This window comes from Pleurodeles waltl, chromosome 2_2, assembly GCF_031143425.1.
Source record: "Pleurodeles waltl isolate 20211129_DDA chromosome 2_2, aPleWal1.hap1.20221129, whole genome shotgun sequence".
NCBI lineage: Eukaryota > Metazoa > Chordata > Amphibia > Caudata > Salamandridae > Pleurodeles > Pleurodeles waltl.
This window is the reverse complement of record NC_090439.1, coordinates 466177353-466199058: the sequence shown is the minus strand read 5'-3', so window position 1 is coordinate 466199058 and position 21706 is coordinate 466177353. Positions and strand designations below refer to the sequence as shown.

General features: G+C 43.8%; 1 protein-coding gene across 1 annotated transcript in view; it reads right to left on the bottom strand.

The window, feature by feature from the left end:
• Positions 1 to 21706, bottom strand: part of LOC138276386 (adhesion G protein-coupled receptor E1-like) — a 718998-nt gene that overhangs the window by 19970 nt on the left and 677322 nt on the right. The window contains exon 12 of the mRNA XM_069219188.1: positions 13157 to 13356. Within this exon, the coding sequence (XP_069075289.1) occupies positions 13157 to 13356 (200 nt within the window). The remainder of the gene's footprint in view (positions 1 to 13156; positions 13357 to 21706) is intronic.

Sequence of the window (21706 nt, the reverse complement as noted above, 5' to 3'; positions counted from 1 at the left end):
GACTGCTCTGATAGAACCCTGGTCTTGATCCAAAGGACTGCTCTCTGAAGGACTGCTCCTGCTGCACACTGGGAACTACAGCCCTGAGGAATTTGCCTTGCTTCCAAAAGGATAAAGGAGTGCACTCCCTGAAAGCAACAGGTTAACAGAACTTCCCTGCACCATCTTGACAAGATGTCCCCAGCCTTGAGTGTGTCTAGTGGACTTTTAAGGATTTGGCCAGGTGTATTGTGGAAATTGTGGTTCAAACATCCAAGGACCATCTCAGAGCTCTAGCCCCTTGGATATGTGTTTTGGACACCCTGGGACCCAAAGGAAAACCTCTGGAAGAAAATCCAGAAGTTTGGAGAAGCTTGGCAAACTTTTGTGAAAAAGACCCGTTGATGAAAGTCAAACAGCCACCACCAACAGCAACCAGCCTGAATTTCAAGTTCGTCCCACTGAAACTTGCAAGCTTTCCCCTGTCAACGAGACTTGCAGGATTTGAATGGGCCCGCAAAAAATCAAGCAGACAACATTGCATCGGAACCCAGCCTGACAAGGAGCCTCACCCGATGACAAGAGAAAAAGCTCCAGAAAAACAACTAAGAGACAGATTTAAGAGCCCCTAATGCCTCCTGGCACTGCATTAGTGACATTTGTTTTACACTATTGTGGCCCAGAGAGGCCCAAATCACCACGCCAAATACACAAAGTGGCGCAAAGCATGCATTGCACCACTTTGTAATCCTTTGCGCCACATTGTGCATGAGCCAGGCATAATGTATGCAAAGGTGGTGTTCCCCCATTAGGGGGTCCAAACAAATGGCTTAAAGAAATCTCAGAGATTTCTTTGTGTCATTTGTTCGTCATTATTAATGCCTGTTCATAGCAGGTGTTAAAAAGAGGCTCCAATTGGTTTTAATGGGCCTTCGGGTGCTTTGCAGCATTAGCATCAGAATTTGTTATGCTAATCCTGAAAAGCACCAAATTAGTGTAAAAAAATCTGATGCTAGTTCCCTAACTACCGCCATGGTGCACAGTATATTAAACATGGCACACACATGGTGGTGTTAGTGGGAAACTACTGAGAGCAAGAAAAGTGGCGCTGCTCCGTGTATGAGAGCAGGGCTTCATCAAGGATTGTGATTGGTACCAGTCTAACGTGACCAGATGTCCCCGGTTGGTGCTATTGACATTTAAGCACTAGAAAGCACATCTTTTTTATATAATTTTTAAAAATGAATACCTCCAGTTCCCTATATTGGATTTTTGTTCTTTTAATGTAATTTTAAAGATGAACATGTTTCCTATTTTTATAAATTGGTGTGGTATTTGTATTGTGTGCTGAGTCTTACTACTGTATTGGCCTATATAAATGGTTTACATACCTTCATTCTAAATTAAGCGAGCCTGCTCGTTGCAAGCTGCCAGGGGTTGAGGCAGTGGCTAATGTATTGAGATCTTGATTGGAACTTATGTTGGCAGGGTGGCCTTAATGCTAGTGGTATGTGTAGTCTTATTCCTACTAATAACCTAGCCTCCAACAAGATGCTTTCAGGGATCCTCTATCTTGGGCATCTGATACCAAAATCTAGTCTTAGTTATTCTTGCTGTGGCCCACATAGAAACTGTATTTTTAAATTGTGCTCCCTAACTATTAAATGCATTTTTATGTGGCTTCAGCTCCTCATGGTATCAGTAAACATGTATAGTGTTAATCTTTGAATGTGTACATCATTTTACATCATGGATCATAGTGGGCAGAATAAATCACAGGCAAAGCTGTTGCTGTTTCAGGATATTCATCAAACATGTGGTTTTTAATTAGATTTTTAGCACAGTGGGCCCTTACAACATTGCCTCAAATTTCCTGCTTTGAAACTAAGCCCTATCTACTTTTTTCCCTCACATATTATCATGGACAAATGAGGTATTATAGGGGAGGGAGAAAAGCGAAAAGAGTAGGAGTAATCTTCCTGATATTGTTCTTTCATCTCAGGCTGCACAGAACAACCTGTACTTTGGAACTCTTACCTTCAGCTTATTGTCTGGTCATTCCTGTGTGCTGTTTAGGAGGCTTTTGGACACTTCAATTTGTACCATTAATGCTTTGCACACAAGGGAGAGACCTCCATACAATTAGTTTATGTCTACCAGGAATTCCATTGTGAATTCATGACTGGTGTAAATGGGGTACATTTCTTTGTAAACATACAATTTGGACTGAATTTACCACTGTGAAGAGGCTGAAAATTGCTGGTCAAACTGTAAAGGAGTCCACGCTAAACTGCAACAAACCCCTCGAAGAATAGATCAGAAAACGATCCAGTACACCTATATTGCTTTTGTGCCACAAAGTGCTTACTCTCTTTCAACCCTGTAGTACAATTGACAGTTCAGCAGTGCCCATTCTCTACAAAGGAGAGCTAGCTGGACAAATCATAACACTGTACAAGGTTTCAGTTGTGCCCAGATAGAATTTGAAATAGCTCAGTCTAATTTAATAAAAATGTAGAGGCACATAAAGCGCTGATCATTAAATAAGTGAAGAATATCCAGGTAAATTTTGGTTTTATTAAGGTGCCCCATTAAGGAGAACGTCCAATTTTTTAATATTCTAGTACAGTCTTTCAATGGTGGATTGTAATTACCACTGAAAATCTCCATATCCTTCCTATCAGATTCACCTCTACATCATATTCCACCTTTCGTGACACCTTGGTGCCTTTTGACATATTATTCTCCACTGGAAGAACATGGGGCAATCTGGGCTTAGCTTTTGTGAGATACCTGTGCCAACCGTTTGACCTGACTTTCAATAGCCTCTGAAACCTTTGCAGGGTGCGGCATGAAGGTGATGTCATTTGTGCATACAGCAAATATAAGATGTGGCATATTGCTACATTTAATTGAGTGCTGGATAGATTGCTCCTTATATGTAACACACAGCATTAGTGAGGGAGGGAGTACCTGGTGTGTCAATTGAGGCACCTATATTGAGCCAGCAAGAATGCCATTTGTTTAAAACATAGTTTTAGGTGCTCTGTGTACCCATTGCATTAAGGTCCAAGAATGCTCATGCCATCACAGTATCTTTTAGACGTTTCAGTCCAAGTGATTAAAAACCTTCTCTATCTTTAATTATATTTCAGCAGTTGCTTTCTTGGATTCCCTAGCATAGTCAATTAGGGCCGTTGTCAGGTGGCATGTTGGAGTCATACAGCCAATAACTTTATGTATAGATTTGCATCTTCATTTAAAAGTGAGCTGGGATGGTAAGACTGAGTCAGTATTGGAAATTCATTCTTCTTAGGAAAAACAATCAATTTCGCATTTTCTCAGGAGGGGGTACAGCTCCCCTGCCTTTGGCTCACTAATATTAGGCAATAACATAGGTACCAGATCCACTGCAAGACTCAACCGGCAGTCAATTAGGAATAGTCGACTTCTCATTAGTTAGTGCCTTAATAATTTTAAGGAGTTTTTAAAAATTGAAAAAAACATCTGCCATATCAGGGTAGAATGGAGTACTCAGTAAAAATACTGTGTAGATCAGATTAGGAGATATCCAATACTGACTATATGAAACATACAAAGAGAAAGAGTCTGAACAATAACTATTTTATCCCTACATTCCATGTTTTTAAGGAGGGACAATGTGGAATTTTATTAGCCATCAGGCCACCTCATCCTGGGGAGAATCCACATCTTGATGCATACAAGCATGGAGAGTTTTTAGTTTTGAAAAATGATTCCCTATGCTTTCCCTTCAAATGAAATTGATTTAAGACTGGTTGATGAAAAACTAATACAGTATCCACTGACAAAATCATTTATAAAAATGCGATTTGATTGTTGTTGCCAAAATACCTCAATTTCTGTGGACAAATAGTACGTAAGCTTCAAAGTTTCCAATAGAAGTTTAAGGAAAACCTTTCAAATTGGTTGGCTGAAACTGAGTGTTAAGGACATTGGAAAGTGTCTACTGAGTCTAATGCTGTATAGCTCAGACAACACAATAAGCATCAGCATCAAAGAAGGGGCTGTCATGGCAATAATACAGACTGTGCAGATCAAGAATATGTAAATTCACAGGACTCTTCATGTTCTCCCGTTTGGTATGCAGAGAGCCACAGGATCACCTTAACTGCTTGAATCAAACAGCAAACTCTGCCCATGCTGTTCCATTATACCCAAGTTGTAGTATTCCTCCTGGATCTAAAATACAATTGAAATCTGTACAAACAAAATGATGATCCATTTTTGCAAGCACCGCCACAATGCCTTTAAAGACCTTGGATCATCTTCACTAAGACCCTATGCATCACAAATGTTGAACCTCTACTGTCTATAATCAAATTAAATAGCATTCACAAGTCCAATGAGTTAAAGTTATCTGAGGCTACCCTATGGCTTGGATCAATTATTGCTACAGCCATCAGAGAGACACTGTCATTTAGATGTAATACACCTGTCTATGCCCCTTTTTAGCAAATATCTCCTGATAAGTTGAGCCAGACTTGGGCAAAGTGTCTAATGTCCTTCCCTCAGGGTTGACCATACATTTGAGTGCCCTTTAATATTCCTTATCAACTATCCAAAAATGTGTGTTTTACATCAACACAACTCTTCTTTTCATTGTTTTCCAACACTTCTTAAATAATTAGTACAAGATTAACCTTGTTCTCCATAACCATTCCATTTTCTTATATCAAATTAAGGGCCTTATTTAGAGTTTAGCAGATGGGATACTCCATCAAAATATGAAGAATATCCCAACTGCCTTACAACAAATGTCAAGGGCTTCAATGCAGTTTCGATACAGCAGCTAGGACATCACCCATGTTTATAATTCAGTATTCTGTCCGCCAAATTCTAAATAAGGCCCTAACATAGAGTGACCAGTCCCAGTGTTCAGAGGACTGTCCTGGTGTCCCGATGTTTTTGTTCATTTTAAATATATGTCCTGGTGTCTGCGACAAAGGTCAGATCTACCTACGTAACACAAGTGAAAGGTATGCTCGCTTTTCACAGTCGGTTCTGAAATCTTAAATAATTGAAGTAATTTATCGGTTTCTGACGGGTCGCTCAGGAGGAGGTCCGCTGCCGACACCCAGTAGGAGAAAGACAGAGAGGGGAGGAGGGCAGGGGAGAGCAGGGCGGAGGTCTTGCCATATATTATGTTATGGTAACATAGCCTTGTAAATGTGATATATATATATATATATGTATATATATATATATATATATATATATATGTATATACATATAGATAGATAGATAGAGAGATAGATAGCTAGATAGATAGATCTATATCTATATACATATATATATATATAGATATAGACATACTATTGGCCAGATAGAAAGGTGAGACTCAAGTCTTTAGCCCTCATTTTATATCTGACCTGTCACGGTTTTTGCTTCTCAAAATCTCATCACTCTACCATCTCTTTTGGAATTATTGCAAGCATTGGCAAAGTGACTTTAGATTCAAATGTTTCCTCATGTATTGGCCAACTATCTGGTACATTTGATATTCCTGACGTTGTATTCTTAAATTTATAATCAGATGTTTTTTCACAGGTTACCATATTATCAGCACAAAGTCTGCTGAACTTTATGTCCTCAGTAAGCATGTAATGGATTTTATGTATTGCTCCACACTTTCACAATGTCTATATTCATAACTAGAATGGGATCAAGATGTTGTAGTAAATATTCTTTGATTTATTTATAGCTGCAATGCACCATTATCTGCTTCCTTATACAAAACATCACAAATATCATAATTACCAAGTACTACTATTAAAGCAATGAAGTAGGCTTCAATAGGCTCATTGATCACTTGAGGTCTGATGTTAGAATTGTGCCTCTCCATTACAATATGGACTTCATTGTTAGGTGGATCTTTAACCTGTCCTATGCTTCAGTAAACTCATCATGGACCCTACTGGAAGGCAAATGTTCAAACACTTTCTGCCCTTCTGAATACAAAAAGTGGGAGCCACAAACTTCATATTTGATAGTTCAATGGCTTTCCCATCTCTAGTGAGCACATGTTTTTTAATAGCCTTAATCATGATCCCACTTAAAAATGATGTTGATGACTTGAATGAAGGCAAAAGGGTGATTGCCATGCTGAGTTTTAGAAGGCTATAACTAGATCTGGTGACCGAACAGCAGTCAGAGGCAAAATTTGCAATAAATAATGGTAATGTTCAATCCAAAGATAGTGACAATACTAAATTTGAGGCAGTTGGCATATAAAGAAGCTCATGTCTGATAGTGGTGGGGTAAGCAACTCAAAAGGGCCCAACTGTGTAATTGTCGGACATTAGGGATGAAGATATGATACAGGTTGGTTCGCACATGAAGAAATTGGGTTGCTGGTTGAGGGGGTGAAACCCTACTAAAGCAACAAACACATTCCTCATCAGGGTGAGGCACAAACAAACCCCAAATGAACCTCTGCTCAACCCTGTAGCAGCTTGGCACAGAGCAGCCAGGCTTGACTTAGAAGCAATGCATAAAGTATCTATGCAGCACCTCAAACAGTGATAAAGTGAAAACACAATACCAGAAAACCCCATAAAAATGTAGAAAAATAAAATACATTTTAATAAATAAAAGAAGATCAGAATGACGAAAATCCAGTCACTAGAATCAGAGACATGCAATGTTGAAGGTTTCAGTCAAAATACTGTTGAAAACCACAAAGTCAAGCTGTGGGTATCTGGTCGCACTAGATGTGTCCTAGGCCTGATGGACAACTACTCAGCGGTTTATGGGGACTCTGCCTCTTTGTCCATCTGGTGGAATCAGCGGGGACAAATGAGAACTCTCCCCTTCTCTCTGTTTCAGCAGAAACTTGAAATTTTCAACAGATCCCTCTTTTTCCAGGCAGTCTCTTCCACCGCTCTTGCTATGTGTTAGAAATGTGGGTTCTGGTTGCCAGGAATATGCAAACTGAACAAGCAGGAACCACAGTCCTAGTCTGGGTAAGTCACAAAGACACTCTAAAGTAACCTTTGCTCACCCCCTGGTATCCTGACAGAGGAGCAGTCAGGCTTAATTAAGAGGCAATGTGTCAAGTATTTGTGAAACACTTCAACAATAAATCAGTGAAACACCCCATAAATACATACCACGCCTGGTTGGAAAAATATAACTCGATTTAACAAATAAAACAAGACAAAAGTGATAAAAATCCAATAAGTAGAACTTGAGTTATTAATTTTTGAAGAATCAACTGAAGAAAAGAACCAACTGAGACTATCTGGTTGTGCCAGACCGGGGCAAAGTAAAAAGTTCAGTCCATCTGCAATGGAGTGTGAGCTCGCTACTGGGACCCAGTTGGGTCAGCTGAACCAAAATACCTTAATCTTGGTTTTGTTGACATCAAAGATGCAGGGAGCAAGCTGATGCAATGGGTCGGAGTTGGTCCCTGCAGTGGCAGAATTGCATCCATCCTTCCCAGGCAGTAGAAAAGATGCATCGATTTTCTCCATATAACAACAGTGATGCTTTGGGTTCGAGATGCAGTGGTTCCAAAGGTGATGTGCTGAGGTGGATCTGCGCTAGAGAGGAGATGATTTGATCCATGCGAGAGGGCTGATGCACCAGTTCCGATCCACGCAACAGAGATGATGCGCTGGTTCTGATCTGCTCAGTAGAGACAATGGGCCAGATGTAGGAAGCATTTTGCATGGTGCAAACTGCGAAAATCGCAGTTTGCGCCATTCAAAATGCTCATCGCGATGCTCATTCACATTTTGCGAGTCGGTACCGACTCACAACATGTGAATGCGACTCACAAATAGGAAGGGGTGTCCCCTTCCTATTTGCGACTCACACCGCAATGCCAAATTGCTTTGTGACCGCGAACGCAGTCGCAAAGCAATTCCCAGTTACCACCAGTGTCACACTGGTGGTAACCCATTCGCAAAAGGGAAGGGGTCCCCATGGGACCCCTTCCCCTTGGTGAATGTTGCCAAAAAGGTTTTTTCAGAGCAGGCAGTGGTCCAATGGACCACTGCCTACTCTGAAAAAACGAAACCAAATGGTTTCGTTATTTTTTTGTTTTGCAACTCGTTTTCCTTTCAGGAAAATAAAATAAAAAACAGCTTTATTTAAAAAGCAGTCACAGACATGGAGGTCTGCTGTCTTCAGCAGGCCACCATCCCTGTGAGTGCAGGGACTCGTATGGGGTCGCAAAATGCGACCCACCTCATTAAATATTAATGAGGTGGGTCATTGCGACCCCACAGCGAATCGCCGACAGTGTCTGAGACACCGTTCTGCATCCAAATTTGCTATTCGGAAATTCTGAGTCACACCGACTCGCAATTTCCGAATCGCAAATTCGGATATTGCTACATCTGGCCCAATGTGTAGTTCAGTTGCAGAAAACACCCTAGGCCCACTTCTAAGGATCCAGGAGTGTTGTGGTACCACTTGGCAGGACAGACTCACAAATGGCAGAATCGAGGTGTAGATATAGGTTGGTTGGACATATTTTGTGTCCGTGCGACTTCTATCAGGCGACAATAATCTGACCCTTGAAGTGACTCTGGGTTGGAGAGATGCAGGTCCAGCCATTCTTACTACCAGGCAAAAGGGCAGCAGGTCAGCACAACAAAGCAGGAGTCCAGCAGAGTACCAGGCTAGCAGAGAGGCAGTTATTGTCGCAGCACAGACAGAAAATTCATAAATCCAGAAGTGTACTGAAGTGCTGGTGTCTTTGGTCTGGTATTTATACTTTGGTGCCCTGGTTTTGGAAGGTGGGAGAAGCTTTTAGATAGTGGATTTGAAGTGCAAGGAATTCCATCCCTTCCCTGCCCCGGCTACAAGCTGTCTGGAGTGACAATCCAGGGTTGTTAAGCCCTTTGTGTGTGGGCAGGACACAGCCTATTAAGGTGTAAGTGTATGGCTATGGCCAGCTCCTACCTCTTATCTTGGTGGAATGCCCATAAAGTTACACCTAAGCTCCCATTGGGTGTACTGTCTAGAGGAAATACATAAAGCCCAGCTGTCACCCACCCCAGACAAGTGCAGCAAAATGCCAACTTTCTGAAAGTGCAATTTTCAACATTGTAACCATAATTCAGACTTTACCATTAAGGGGGATTCATCATTACAGTCTCATAGTGCTAAACATGACAAATATACCTCCTCAGCTTATTAAAACTTAAACATACCAGTCCTACTTTTTAATTACACTGTGCCCTGCCCTATGGGCTACCTAGGGCCTACCTAAGGCTTGGCAATGGGTTTTAGATGCAAAGTTGACATGACAGTTTAAGCTGCACACACAGGCTCCACAATGGCAGGCCTGAGACATGTTTAAATGGCTGCAGTGAGAAACTGGGTTGTTGGTTGACTGGGCTGTGAGCCCCAGTCAAGCAACAGCCAAATCTCTTTCAAGGTGAAGCACAAAAAGTCACTAATTTAACCTGTACTTAATCCTGGGTAGCTTGGCAGAAAAAGCAGTCAGACTAAACTTAGAGACAATGTGTTAAGTATTTAGGCAGTGCACAGACAGCTACACAGTAAAAATACAACACAATAAAAATCCCAAACCAATTTAGAAAAATAGAGAACATTTTAATAAATTATTTGACAACAAAATCATCAAACTCAAATTAGTAGAACCGGAGTCATGATTATTTTTAAAGTTTACGGTTCAAAATAGAAAGTACTCAGTTTTAAAAAATGGCCACCTGGGCACATTGAGCACCACAACCAAAGGTTCAGGAGTGGATGGAGACCTCTTGGGGTGTAAGACTCACTCAGGCTGGGTCCAGGTGCAGATTCATGTTTGTGAGCCCATGTTATGTCCCTGTGGCTCAGAGCAGGAAACCAGCTAAACAAGTCCTTGACAGCACTTCTGAAGTTGTGGATATAGGTGTCAATGTGGGGCTCTAAAGTAGGGCTGGCCTCTCAAAGTTCCAAGCAGGCTCCAGGCAGCAAAGCAGTCCTTCCAGGTACAGAAGCAGTCTGGCAGAGTGCACAGCAGGTCACAGCAGCAGGCAGTCCTCTGAGAGTCCTTCTCAGGTCCAGTAGTGAACTGAGGAGCAGGTCTGAGAACCCTATTTTTTATACCCTGGTGCCCTGCTCCTATAAGTTGGGTTTAGTTTCCAGAAAGGTTCTCTGAAGTTCCAGGAATCTCCTGCCTCCTCTGCCCTGGCTTCTAGCTGGCTTTTTCTGTGGTGGCAGAGCCCAGCCTATTCAGTGGCAAGTGGGGCTGTGCTTGGCTAGGCCCTCCATAAAGTCAGTTAATGGCTAATTCAACTCTACTAATCCCCCTATTGTGTGATGGTCTGGGGTGAATCCCCAAATCCCAACTGTCAGTTATACCTAGTCATGCGAACTAAGGCAGGTTACAGGCACAAAGGGCTAAGGGTGGGAGAATGCTAACTTTTTAAAAGTGGCATTTTCAAACTTCTAATGATAAATCTGACTTCACCATTAAAGAGAGTTTATCATTACAAGTTCATAGATAGGACATATGGCATATCTACCACCTCTGGTTTAGGAATTACACCTCAATCATTTTTTATTAGGAATCCCTAATGTTACCTTATAGTAGAGGAGGCCTCTCAGTAGTGAGAACATTAATTTGGTAGTTTTTCACTACTAGGAGATGTAAAAATAACAAGTACATGTCCTACCTTATAATTACAAAGCACCTTGCCTTATGGGCTACTTGGGGCCTAACTTCAGTGTGATATATGTAATAAAAGTGGAGATTAGGGCTTGGCAAGGGGTTTTAAATGCCAAGTCGACATGGCAGTGGGACACTGCCTTAAGATTGCAATGGCAGGCTTGGGTGCTACTTAAGTGGGTGGCACAATAAGCGCTGCAGGCCTACTAGTAGCATTTACTTTACAGGCCCTAGGTACATGGTATACCATTCTACAAGGGACTTACATGAAATTAAACATGTCAATCAGATATATGCCAATCAAACCATGTTTTAGGAAGCCAGCACATGCGCTTTAACACTGGCTAGCAGTGGGAAAATGCACAGAGTACTAAGGCAACAAGCAAAACTCCAGCAAAAAGTAGGAGGAGGAATGCAAAAGGTTTGGGAATGACCCTGTAGAGAGGGCCATTTCCAACAGTTAATTACGTGGGTGACGCAATCATGCCTGCAGGCTCACTAGTTGCATTTAATTCACAGGACCTGGACACATGTAGTGCATTTTACCATGGACTTATAAAAAACTAAGGGCCACATGTACTAAGCGTTTTGCATGGCGCAAACAGCGAAATTCGCTGTTTGCGCCATGCAAAACGCGCATCGCAATGCTCATTCTCATTTTGCGAGTCGGTAACCTGGTTACCGACTCGCAAAATGGGAATGCGACTCGCAAATAGGAAGGGATGTTCCCCTTCCTATATGCGATTCGCATCGCGATGCAGATTTGCTTTGTGACCGCGAACACGGTCGCAAAGCAATTCGCAGTTAGCACCCATATGAGATGGGTGCTAACCCATTCGCAAAAGGGAAGGGGTTGCCCTTTGTGAATGGCGCTGAAAATATTTTTTCAAAGCAGGCAGTGGTCCCATGGACCACTGCCTACTCTGAAAAAATTAAACAAAAAAGTTTCATTTTCTCGAGTGTATTGTAACTCGTTTTTCTTTAAGGAAAACGGGCTGCAATACAAAAAAAGCAACTTTATTTAAAAAGCAGTCAGAGACATGGTGGTCTGCTGTCTCCAGCAGGCTACCATCCCTGTGAGTGCAGCAAATCGCAAGGGGGTCGCAAATTGCGACCCACCTCATTAATATTAAAGAGGTGGGTCTTTGCGACCCCCTTGTGATTCGCAGATGGTGTCAGGGACACCATCCTGCATATGTGTTTGCGAGTCGCAAACCCATTTCTACCTACATCTAGCCCTAAATATTTTAATTGTTGAGAAGACAACATTACCATGGTTTAAGGTGTGAGAACACAAACTTTATCAGTGGTAAGCAGTGGTAAAGTGTTCAGAGACCTAAGGCCAACAAAAAGAGGTCCCGCAAAAATGGAAAACATCTGGGAGAACACCACCATAAGGCAGACAGGTCTAACACTAGGCAAACAATATCCAGGAAACAGCTCTTCTGTGAAGGTGCACACAGATGGATGTCAGGGAAATAATTCTGGAGAGGATTTGTGATAGTTTGTAGTGGCTGTGCTGTGGAAGCATGCAGCCTTCTTTTTACCATAAGCAACCAATTGTCACACAGATATTCCTGACTGATGGCACGGAAAAGCATTTTGTCTGCGGCAAAAAGGTGTTTTTGTATAGTGGATCCTATTCCAGCTGTACAAAGTTCTCAAAAATAGAGAATTATGTTAAGTAGGCATAGGTGTTTGTACTTAAAGTTACATTACCTTCCCAGGAGTACGTCTGGAAAATTGCACCTGGTGCAGCTTTCCAATTGTGTCAGTGGGAATGCTTGTGCATTACAATATAGTAGGAAAAAGAGGGTCGAGCAGAGGTGGAAATCTCTGACCCTTTTTTCCTGCTTTTTTGTGAATCTGTCCCTATGTCTGGAGTTGGACACAGGTCATAATCCAGTTCTAGCACAGTGATTTTCGTTCAAAGGATGATGGTATTCATTTTAGGTTATGATCAGAAGGGTAGGCACACTAGCTTTTAAATTCAACAAAGTAGCTACTGAATGACCAATTCATAGAGGTATGTTTTAGAGCATTGGGACGAAGGGATAGTTAAGATACAGCATTTAGCACTGGAAAATCCTGAACAAGTTGATAGTGATTGAAAGGGAGGGGAACATTAAGTTATACCAAACTCTATAGGATTCCCTAAATTATAAATTGTTTAGAAAACAACAGACCTTTGCCAGGGGGGAGACGCAACTGTTGGAACTCTCTGTGTAGCCATGGATACTTTCACCCTCGTTCTGATTTGCATTGAGTTCATCACTCAGGGGCAGCTAGGGATTTTCACTCTATCCTGGTGGTGAAAATTTAATGATCACTTAATAACATTTGGGATTTAAATATGTGTAGAATAAACACATGTCTCCCGGGAACTACTGCTTTGGCAGCCATCACTGTGAACGCCCAGTGGCTTCTCTTCATATGATCATCCCATGTATGATAACCTCCCAACCAGATTATCATATTGCAATTATTGATATCAGCAGTACCACACACCTTTAAATGTTCCAGGGTGAAGATGACGGGATCTGAGAAGTTGGTCCTTTTGTCACTGGTTATTTGGCCGCTGACTACTCGAGAGTTTACTTGAATGTCATGAAGGGTTTCTGATGAGTTTGTGCCGTGGACTTTGAAAAAACGTCCATTCAAGATGAGATTCATATTTGTGAAAGATATAAACCCTACACCAATAGAGGCTGGAATGAGAAGAGCAAAAACACATATCAAATATAAGAGAACTGTATAAAGCGTTAAATAAAAGTAGCTGAATCACAAGATCTATAATGTTGCTGCATCTTGCAGAATCACACCACAAACTAAATTTTACAACATATAATAAGACATTATTTTACATAAACTGACACTCTAATAACAAAAGGAGCAACATCAAATGAATGAGTTTTTGTGAAAATGTATAGATAGGTTGGTTAAAAGGATCTAGGGAATAATATTAACTAAAAAGGAATCATGCCAGCAAAGTAGTGTGTAGTTCTCACAAATAAAATAACTTTAAACAAGGGAAAGGAGTCCATAGGCACATATTAGAAGGCCTCATACAACAAATATATGGAATACTTGCATCAGGATCTTGCCATTAGGGATCACTGATTGAAGTTTTTTCCAGAATCCTGAATCTGCCACAAACATAGTGGTATCCAATAATTACTGCACCGTTTAGAAACTAGAGCCCACATGCACGAAGGTAATCATTTGTTATGACAAAGTAGTGAATCTATGAGATTCACTATTTGGTAAACTCAAACACCAATGTACAAATGTGTCTTTGACACATTTTGTGCTTCCGAGTGGGTCACAAATAGACCTACCTCATAAATATTAATGAGGTTGGTCTCCATTTGCCACCCATTGGGAATCACTAAAATCACAAAAATGTTGGCCTGCTGGGATCAGCAGACCCCTATGTGTCTGAGTTCTTTTAAATAAAGCAATTTCTAATTTAAAAATGCAGCCCATTTTCCTAGGATTCCTTTTGAAAAAATTTGAAATTTTCATTTCATTCTTTAAGAGTAGACAGTAGTCCCATTGCCTGCTCTTAGAAAATGCTTTTACATTCTCAAAGGGTAAGGAGGTCTATTGAGGAACTCTTACCATTTACAAATGGGCTACCACCAACTTTATGTTGGCGCTAAAGTGTGAATTTTTTGTGACCGCATTTTGGTTGCAAAATATTCCCACATACCACTGGGATTTATTATTAGGAAGGGGTGCCCTCAACAAGCCTCTTCCAAATACCGACTCACAATGCCAAATTGTGATTCGGTAGCAGGTCACTGTTCGCTATTTGGGCTTTGTACATGTAAAAATGCTTTCTGCGTTCACTATGGCTCCTGACTGTTGCAGGGCTCACTGATAGACAAGGATTCTAATGATCTCCAGCACACCTGGGATGTAAGCAGTCAGGCTCCAGCACTGGGTACTTGAAACTGTACTGTGTTAGTACATGTATAGTTCTTTCTTATGGCTTGTGAGGCTCAAAGCGAAAGATCAGCAGTCAGAGTTTATAATTTATATAGTGCTATATACACCTGGCAGGCTCATTAAGTGCTCCAATTTGCATTGGTTTTAGCAGATTCGAGCTCCACTTGTCTACCATTGCAAACAACTACCTTTTTTCTAATGATCACAGTTTAAGTCCTTTGTGGCTTCATACTTGGCTGTCTGCAGTGTGTCTTGCTTTCTTCCTCCTTCGTCTCCTTACTAGTGTTTCTTGTTTTCAGATGGTGCTTCCTTGTTCATAGCTTACAGCACACTTCAACTGAGTTTGCAATGTACAATGGTATTTCTGTGCTGTGTAAATTTTGATGGAAGGCCCTGATTAAGAGACCTTGGTAATGGATTTGTCCTTTACAGTGCATGGAAGATACCTTATTATATTCCAAGTTTTTCTGTGGAAATGAGGAATTACATGCGGAAATGATGACCTCCCTTGATTCCTCAGATTCAATACTTTCTTGGCAGCAGTACTGCTCCACTACCCAGGAGACTGGGTGACTCATTAGTGTAGTCTTGTGTTATAGGCAGAAAAACAGTAGCACTCACATGAGGCCATTAATTAATAACTTAATAACTTGTCAGATCAATCTGCTAGATAACCTCACCTGTCAGTGGAACCAGATAGCTCCTGGATGACTTAAGACTCCTCACTAACCTCTGCAAAAATAATCACGCTGCCATTTGTACTGGAGCGCTGACCTTAATCTGAAAATCATGTTGAAGTAAAAACACAAAAAGTGTAAAAGAATGAAAATGAGAAGTTGCTAAAGGAAAACATTGCTGAATACTCAACAAAGATAGGTAGAACGAAGGGATCTAGGACCTATGTTTTTTTTTCATGGAGAAGCTTCGACAAAACACAGACAGAGGATGCATGACAATTAATACATTTAGGGCCAGATGTATCATCAATTCCTTTTGCTATTCGGAAATAGCGATTTTTAAGAAATCGCTATTTCCGACTCGCAAAATGCCATGTATCACATTTGCGAATCGGTAATAGCGATTTCTTAAAAATCGCAAAATGCTATCACCGAATCGCAAATTGCGATACCAGCCCCATTCACACCTATGGGCCTGTTGGCCCATATCTGCAAATTTTTTGCATTTCCAAAATTGCGATTTCTTAACCAGAAATCGCAATTTTGGAAATGCAAAACCCCAGAGTGCTGGGGGCCTAAGGCCCCCTCTGCTGCACCCCCAAATTTTTTTGGGACATGTAAGGTGCACACATGCCAAAAGGGCATGTGTGCTTTACATGTACATTTTAAAAATGCATTTTAAATGCATTTTTACATTTTGCACATGGTTACCACAAGGTTCAACCTGGTGGTAAATAGCGATTCCTAAATGCCAAAATCGCATATAGGAATGGCTTCATACATGTGCTAAGAAATCGCAAATAAGGAATCCTTATTTGCGATTTCTTATTTAAAGAGTCGCAATTTGTGACTCTCTAAACAGGGTCGCAATTTTGAGGAATCACTATTTTAGCGATTCCTTAAAATTGCGTTCAGAATGTCTTTCATACATTCTGAACTGGCTTTTTGCATTCGCAAACGGGCATTCGCACCGTTTGCGAATGCAAAAAACCTTGATACATCTGGCCCTTAAAGACAAAATAGAAAAAAAGGAAGCTGGAAAAAACTTGACAGAAAGAGAAACTCTCATGTTGTAAATTAGCTGATGTGTCTCTTGAATCGTCAAGATTGTACAACAAACATCCACATGTCAGAAGCTTGATCAAGAGTCTTCTGGAAGTGTTGGGGAGAACATCTCTAAGGCCCTCATGATGACATCGGCGGTAAATCCCCCTTACTGCCATGCCGACTGCCACCAACATAACGCCGCCACGGCAGATAACCGCCAACCATATCATGACACACACATACCAATCCGTCACTATGCAGCCAATCACACAAGTCCGCCAGCCCAAAGGTCAGTGACAAACTGGCAGCAGCAAAACCCACACCGTTACAACAACAGAACAACGCCCATCACATTATGACCCGTGACTCACCACGGCGGACATTCAACCGTGGTAAACTATTGGGGGTACATACCAAACAACACCACATTGGACAATTCAAACTACACACACCTGACACCCATACAAACACCACACCCACACAACTATAAAATACACACCCACATTACCCACAACCCTGTACAACTACAAACAATTGCCAACAGAGAGAGATACAGCAAGAGCACCCACACAACCAGACCCACATAACACCATCACCTATACACCACCCACGCACCTTACATCACAGACCCCAACACATCACCGCACACACCCTCACCTACACCACTCACACTACACCCATGGCACCACAACGACACCCCAGGTTTTCAGAGGAGGAGCTAAGGGTCATGGTGTAGGAAATCATCCGGGTAGAGCAACAGCTATTTGGATCACAGGTGCAGCAGACAGCCATTGCTAGGAAGATTGAGCTATGGCGGAGAATCGTGGACAGGGTCAACGCCGTGTGACAGCACCCAAGAACAAGAGATGACATCAGGAAGAGGTGGAATGACCTACAGGTGAAGGTGCGTTCCGTGGCAGCAAGACGCCAGCTCGCAGTACAGAGGACTGGCAGTTGACCCACACCTCCTCCCCAACAACGAACAACATGGGAGGAGCAAGTCTTAGCAATCATGCATCCTGAGGGCCTGGCAGGAGTAGGAGGAGGCCTGGACTGTGGTAAGTCAAATCTCTATTACTATTACCCCCTTACCTTCATGCCATCACAAACCCCCACCCTTACCCTCACTCCCATCACTCCACCACCTCCCATATATCCCACCATCACAACCCACTCATCCCAATAAAAAGCCCTGTATGCAACACCAATGCATGGACACCCCTCACAGACCTGCATGGACACCTCTCACCACTACATGCGCACTGGAGAGAATCACCTAGCCCACCAAATAACTACTCACACAGAGCAAATCTGCCAGGGCAATAAAAACCATAGAGGGCAACACACCCATGCATAATATGTCACACGCAGATACAATAACACTGCAATTACATCCCCACAGATATCCCAGCCAATGTCACCGGAGAAGAGGTGCCAGCAACATCCAGTCCCCCCCCCCCAGAAGAGGCCCACAGAGATAACAGCAGCTCTGCTCGCCTGGATCTTGATGACCAACCTGGCCCATCAGGGATCTCCGGACAGTTGGTTACCCAGGCACAGTCTTACACCACCACAGATCCTCCTTCCTCAGGAAACACCACCAGAGCACCCACCCAGCGGGCCCATACCTCTGTCCCCGGGACACGTCAATCAGCAGTGTGTCCACCACTACAGGGACCCCAGGCCACCCCACAAACACAGGACGATCAGGGACCTGGGGTCAGTGGCAGTGGGCACGCGGTTCAGGGGATAGAGGCACAGGACAACAGGGAAGCTGGGAGGACTGCTGTGCGACAGAGGGAGGACAGACCCAGGGAACCGGCTCTCCAGGAGGCACTCACCGCGATCTTGGGAGCATACCAACATTCCCAGGGTACGTTGAGCCAGATACTGGACAAGTTGCAGGAGAACATGCGGCTCAGGAGGGACAGTACCTGGGGATCAGGGAGGACTTGAAGGACATCAGCACTATCCTGGTCTCTATTGCAGGGGTTCTGGCCGACATGGCCAACACTACGAGGGAGGCAGTGGCACACCACCTGGTCGCTGACACTAGTCAAACCGACGAACACCCCTCCACCTCCGCTGCAGCTAGTGGACAGGAGGCCCCGCCACAGGAAAAAAAAACACCAGCACCCCTCCCCCTGCAGAAGACCAACCCGCAAACATTCCCTGCGATCCAGGCAGAAGCCAGAGACTATTGCCAAGACCCCCGCCAGGAAAGAAGATTCTCCTGATTGTCACCCTTGTGTCCCACCCTATCACCCTGTCCACCTTGAACTGCCATTGCTCCCCTTCCTATGCCACCTTGGACAATGCACCTGTGATACAAATAGACTGGACTCTATCCTGGACTTTCCTCCATCATCACCCTAGCCCATTGCACTTCCCCCTCTACTTCTTAGCACTTAAATAAACATCCTTCAAACAAATACAAGTATGGAGTATGTCAAATGATTTAAGTATGTATTTGTTTAACAAGGTTTAAACATTGCAATTCAACGGTACAGTAATGCATACATTGGGAAGACCTGTAGTTGGCTGCAGGGAACACACCAGGAGCGATAGTGGGGCACCAATATCTGCAAATAGAGATGCCAAAGGGTACAGTGAGTGGCCATAGAAGTGGGAATTCACAGCCTCCCAGTGGCAATGTCAAACACAAAACTGTCAATTAAATGTGAAGTTACACTGTCTTACCTGCGTGTCATTGGAAGTATTGATGAATAATTGCACTTCTGTTGTCCTCATACTCATCCTCTGCCTCCTCGTCGTCACTGTCCGCAGGCTCCACTGCTGCCACACGGATATCTACAGCCTCCTCCTCCTGCAGAAAAGGCACCTGGCGATGCAAGACAATGTTGTGCAACATACAACATGCCACGATGATCTGGCAGACTTTCTTGGGTGAGTAACAAAGGGATTCTCCTGTTAGATGGAGGCAACAAAACCTGGCATTCAGGAGGCCAAAGGTCCTCTCTATAATTCTTCTTGTTCGCCCATGTGCCTCATTGTAAAGTTCCTCTGTCCTTGTCCTGGGATTCCTCACAGGGGTCAGTAGCCATGAGAGGTTGGGGTAACCAGAGTCACCTGCAAATATCGAGGCACAACTGTTCTCCACACACTAACCCTTAGGGCCCTCACCATACCCATACACCAACATATACTGGGTTGGAACCAGGGCTCACCTATTGGCCACTCCCTGTGCTCTGTAGTTGGGCCATCACATTTGGGATGCTGCTATTCCTCAGGATAAAGGCATCATGCACAGATCCAGGATACTTTGTATTGACGTGGGAGATGCACTGGTCCGCCAAGCACACCATCTGCACATTCATGGAGTGAAAACTCTTTTGATTCTGAACACCTGTTCATTTCACCGGAGGGAGACAAATGCAATATGTGTTCCATCAATAGCTCCAATAATGTTTGGGATATGTCCCATTGCATAGAAATCAACTTTCACTGTCGCCAAATCCTCCACATTGGGGAAAACGATGTACCTGCACGTGTGTTTAATCAGGGCAGACAACATTATTGAGAACATTGGCTGAGACATTCCTGCTGCCAAGCCCACTGTCACTTGGAAGGAGCCAGTTGCCGGGAAATGGAGCACTGATAGCACTTGCACAAGAGGGGGGATCCCGGTGGGGTGACGGATAGCAGAGATTAGGTCAGGCTCCAATTGGGCACACAGCTCCGTGATTGTGACCCTGTCAGGTCTATAGGTGAGGATAATGTGCCTGTCCTCCATTGTTGCCAGGTCTGCCAGAGGTCTGTACACAGGAGATGTCTCCATCTCCTAATCATCCGCATCAGTTGCAAACTATGGGGTAAAATAGTGAGCAGCTGGTCATTATCTCTACATTCCAACCACTACCTTTCAATGCATCTTGTGATTGTAACAGTATTTTGTTGGAGATGTCCAAATGGTGCATTTGTGTACTGTGATGCAGTTAGGATCCATGGCCTGCACTCCCCCCTGAAATGGTGTCTGCCTATCCTGTATAGGGGGACAGGTGGAAATGAGGTAATTCCGCTGACATTGTGCGCTGTTGAGGGAGATGGTCGAGAACCACTGTGCAACTCCTCATTGGTTAACATTGGGCCCTATGGGGTACAGTGGCGAATTGTGATGCACACCGGCAGTGACGGTATACACCATTGTGGACATCACCGCCATTTTCTATCTAATTCCTCACTTGCTACCTGACCTTTAACAGGAGAGGACCTACACCGCATGTGCTGCTGTGACCTGTGTCTGGAACCGACCATAGCTCGAGTGACTGGGGAAAGGGCCCCTGCCTTCACCTCGGTGGTGTTGGACCGACTGGAGGATGGGGTTCTACCCCAGTACCGAATGCTGTATGGGCCTTCAGGCCAACAGGTGAGTACACCGTGAGTATGATGCATGGGGCATGGATGCATGGAGTGCTGTGTGTGAAGGCCTCATGTAAGAGGTGGGTGGTGGTTAGGCCCTAGGTAGCATGCAGCATGTATGGTGGGCCATGTCTGTGCTAATGGGGATGGGAAGGGGCATGGTGGGCCATGAGTGTAACAGGCAGGACGGTCGGACTAATGCCTTTCACTGTGTCTATTTCCTTGTAGGTTAGCGCCCATCAAAAGAAGGGTATATGGCTTGCCATTGCCAAGGGCATGTGGACCCTGGGGGTCTACGGCAGGCAGAGCACCCATTGTCGTAAACGGTAGGAGGACCTGAACGGCTGGGCACGGAAGGCCGCGGAGGCCCAGCTGGGGATGGCCTCCCAATGAGTAACGGGTACCCGTCAAACCCTGACCCATCTGATGGCCCGCCTACTGGTGGTGGCCTATCCGGAGCTAGATGGGCACTTGGGGGCCTCACAGCAGCCACAAGGGGGTGAGTACAGTGCCCTTCATTTCTACTTATGCCTGGTGAGATGGTATCCGGGTGGGGGGTGTGGGCCCTGTAGGTTCCCCTAGGCCAAGCCTGGCATTGCGGGGTAAGTCCCATGTTGGGTAGGGGTCTGATATGAAAGTACTCCAACGAAACTGGTAGGCATCCACTACTGGGCAGGGGTCTGTGGGTCTCAGGTATGCTGCAATTGGCGTTAGGTGTCCCTATCCATGGAATGGGGACTAGCATTGTGACTGGTAGTGCATTGCCTAGTGTTTTGGGCTGTTCCCTGTGTGTGAGTGTGTTGTGTACACCAACAGTGGTGTTGTTGGCGCCATGGACCAAGTGTATCCTTTGTCTCTTCCCCCCCTTTTGTTTTGTCACCCTGTCCTTATGTGCATTAGCATCATCTGGTGGAGGAGCAGAGGTAACAGCGACAGAGGGAGCTGCATTCCACAGGACCCAGGAGCCCGAATCCACCGACGGTGAGGGCACCAGTGGGACGGA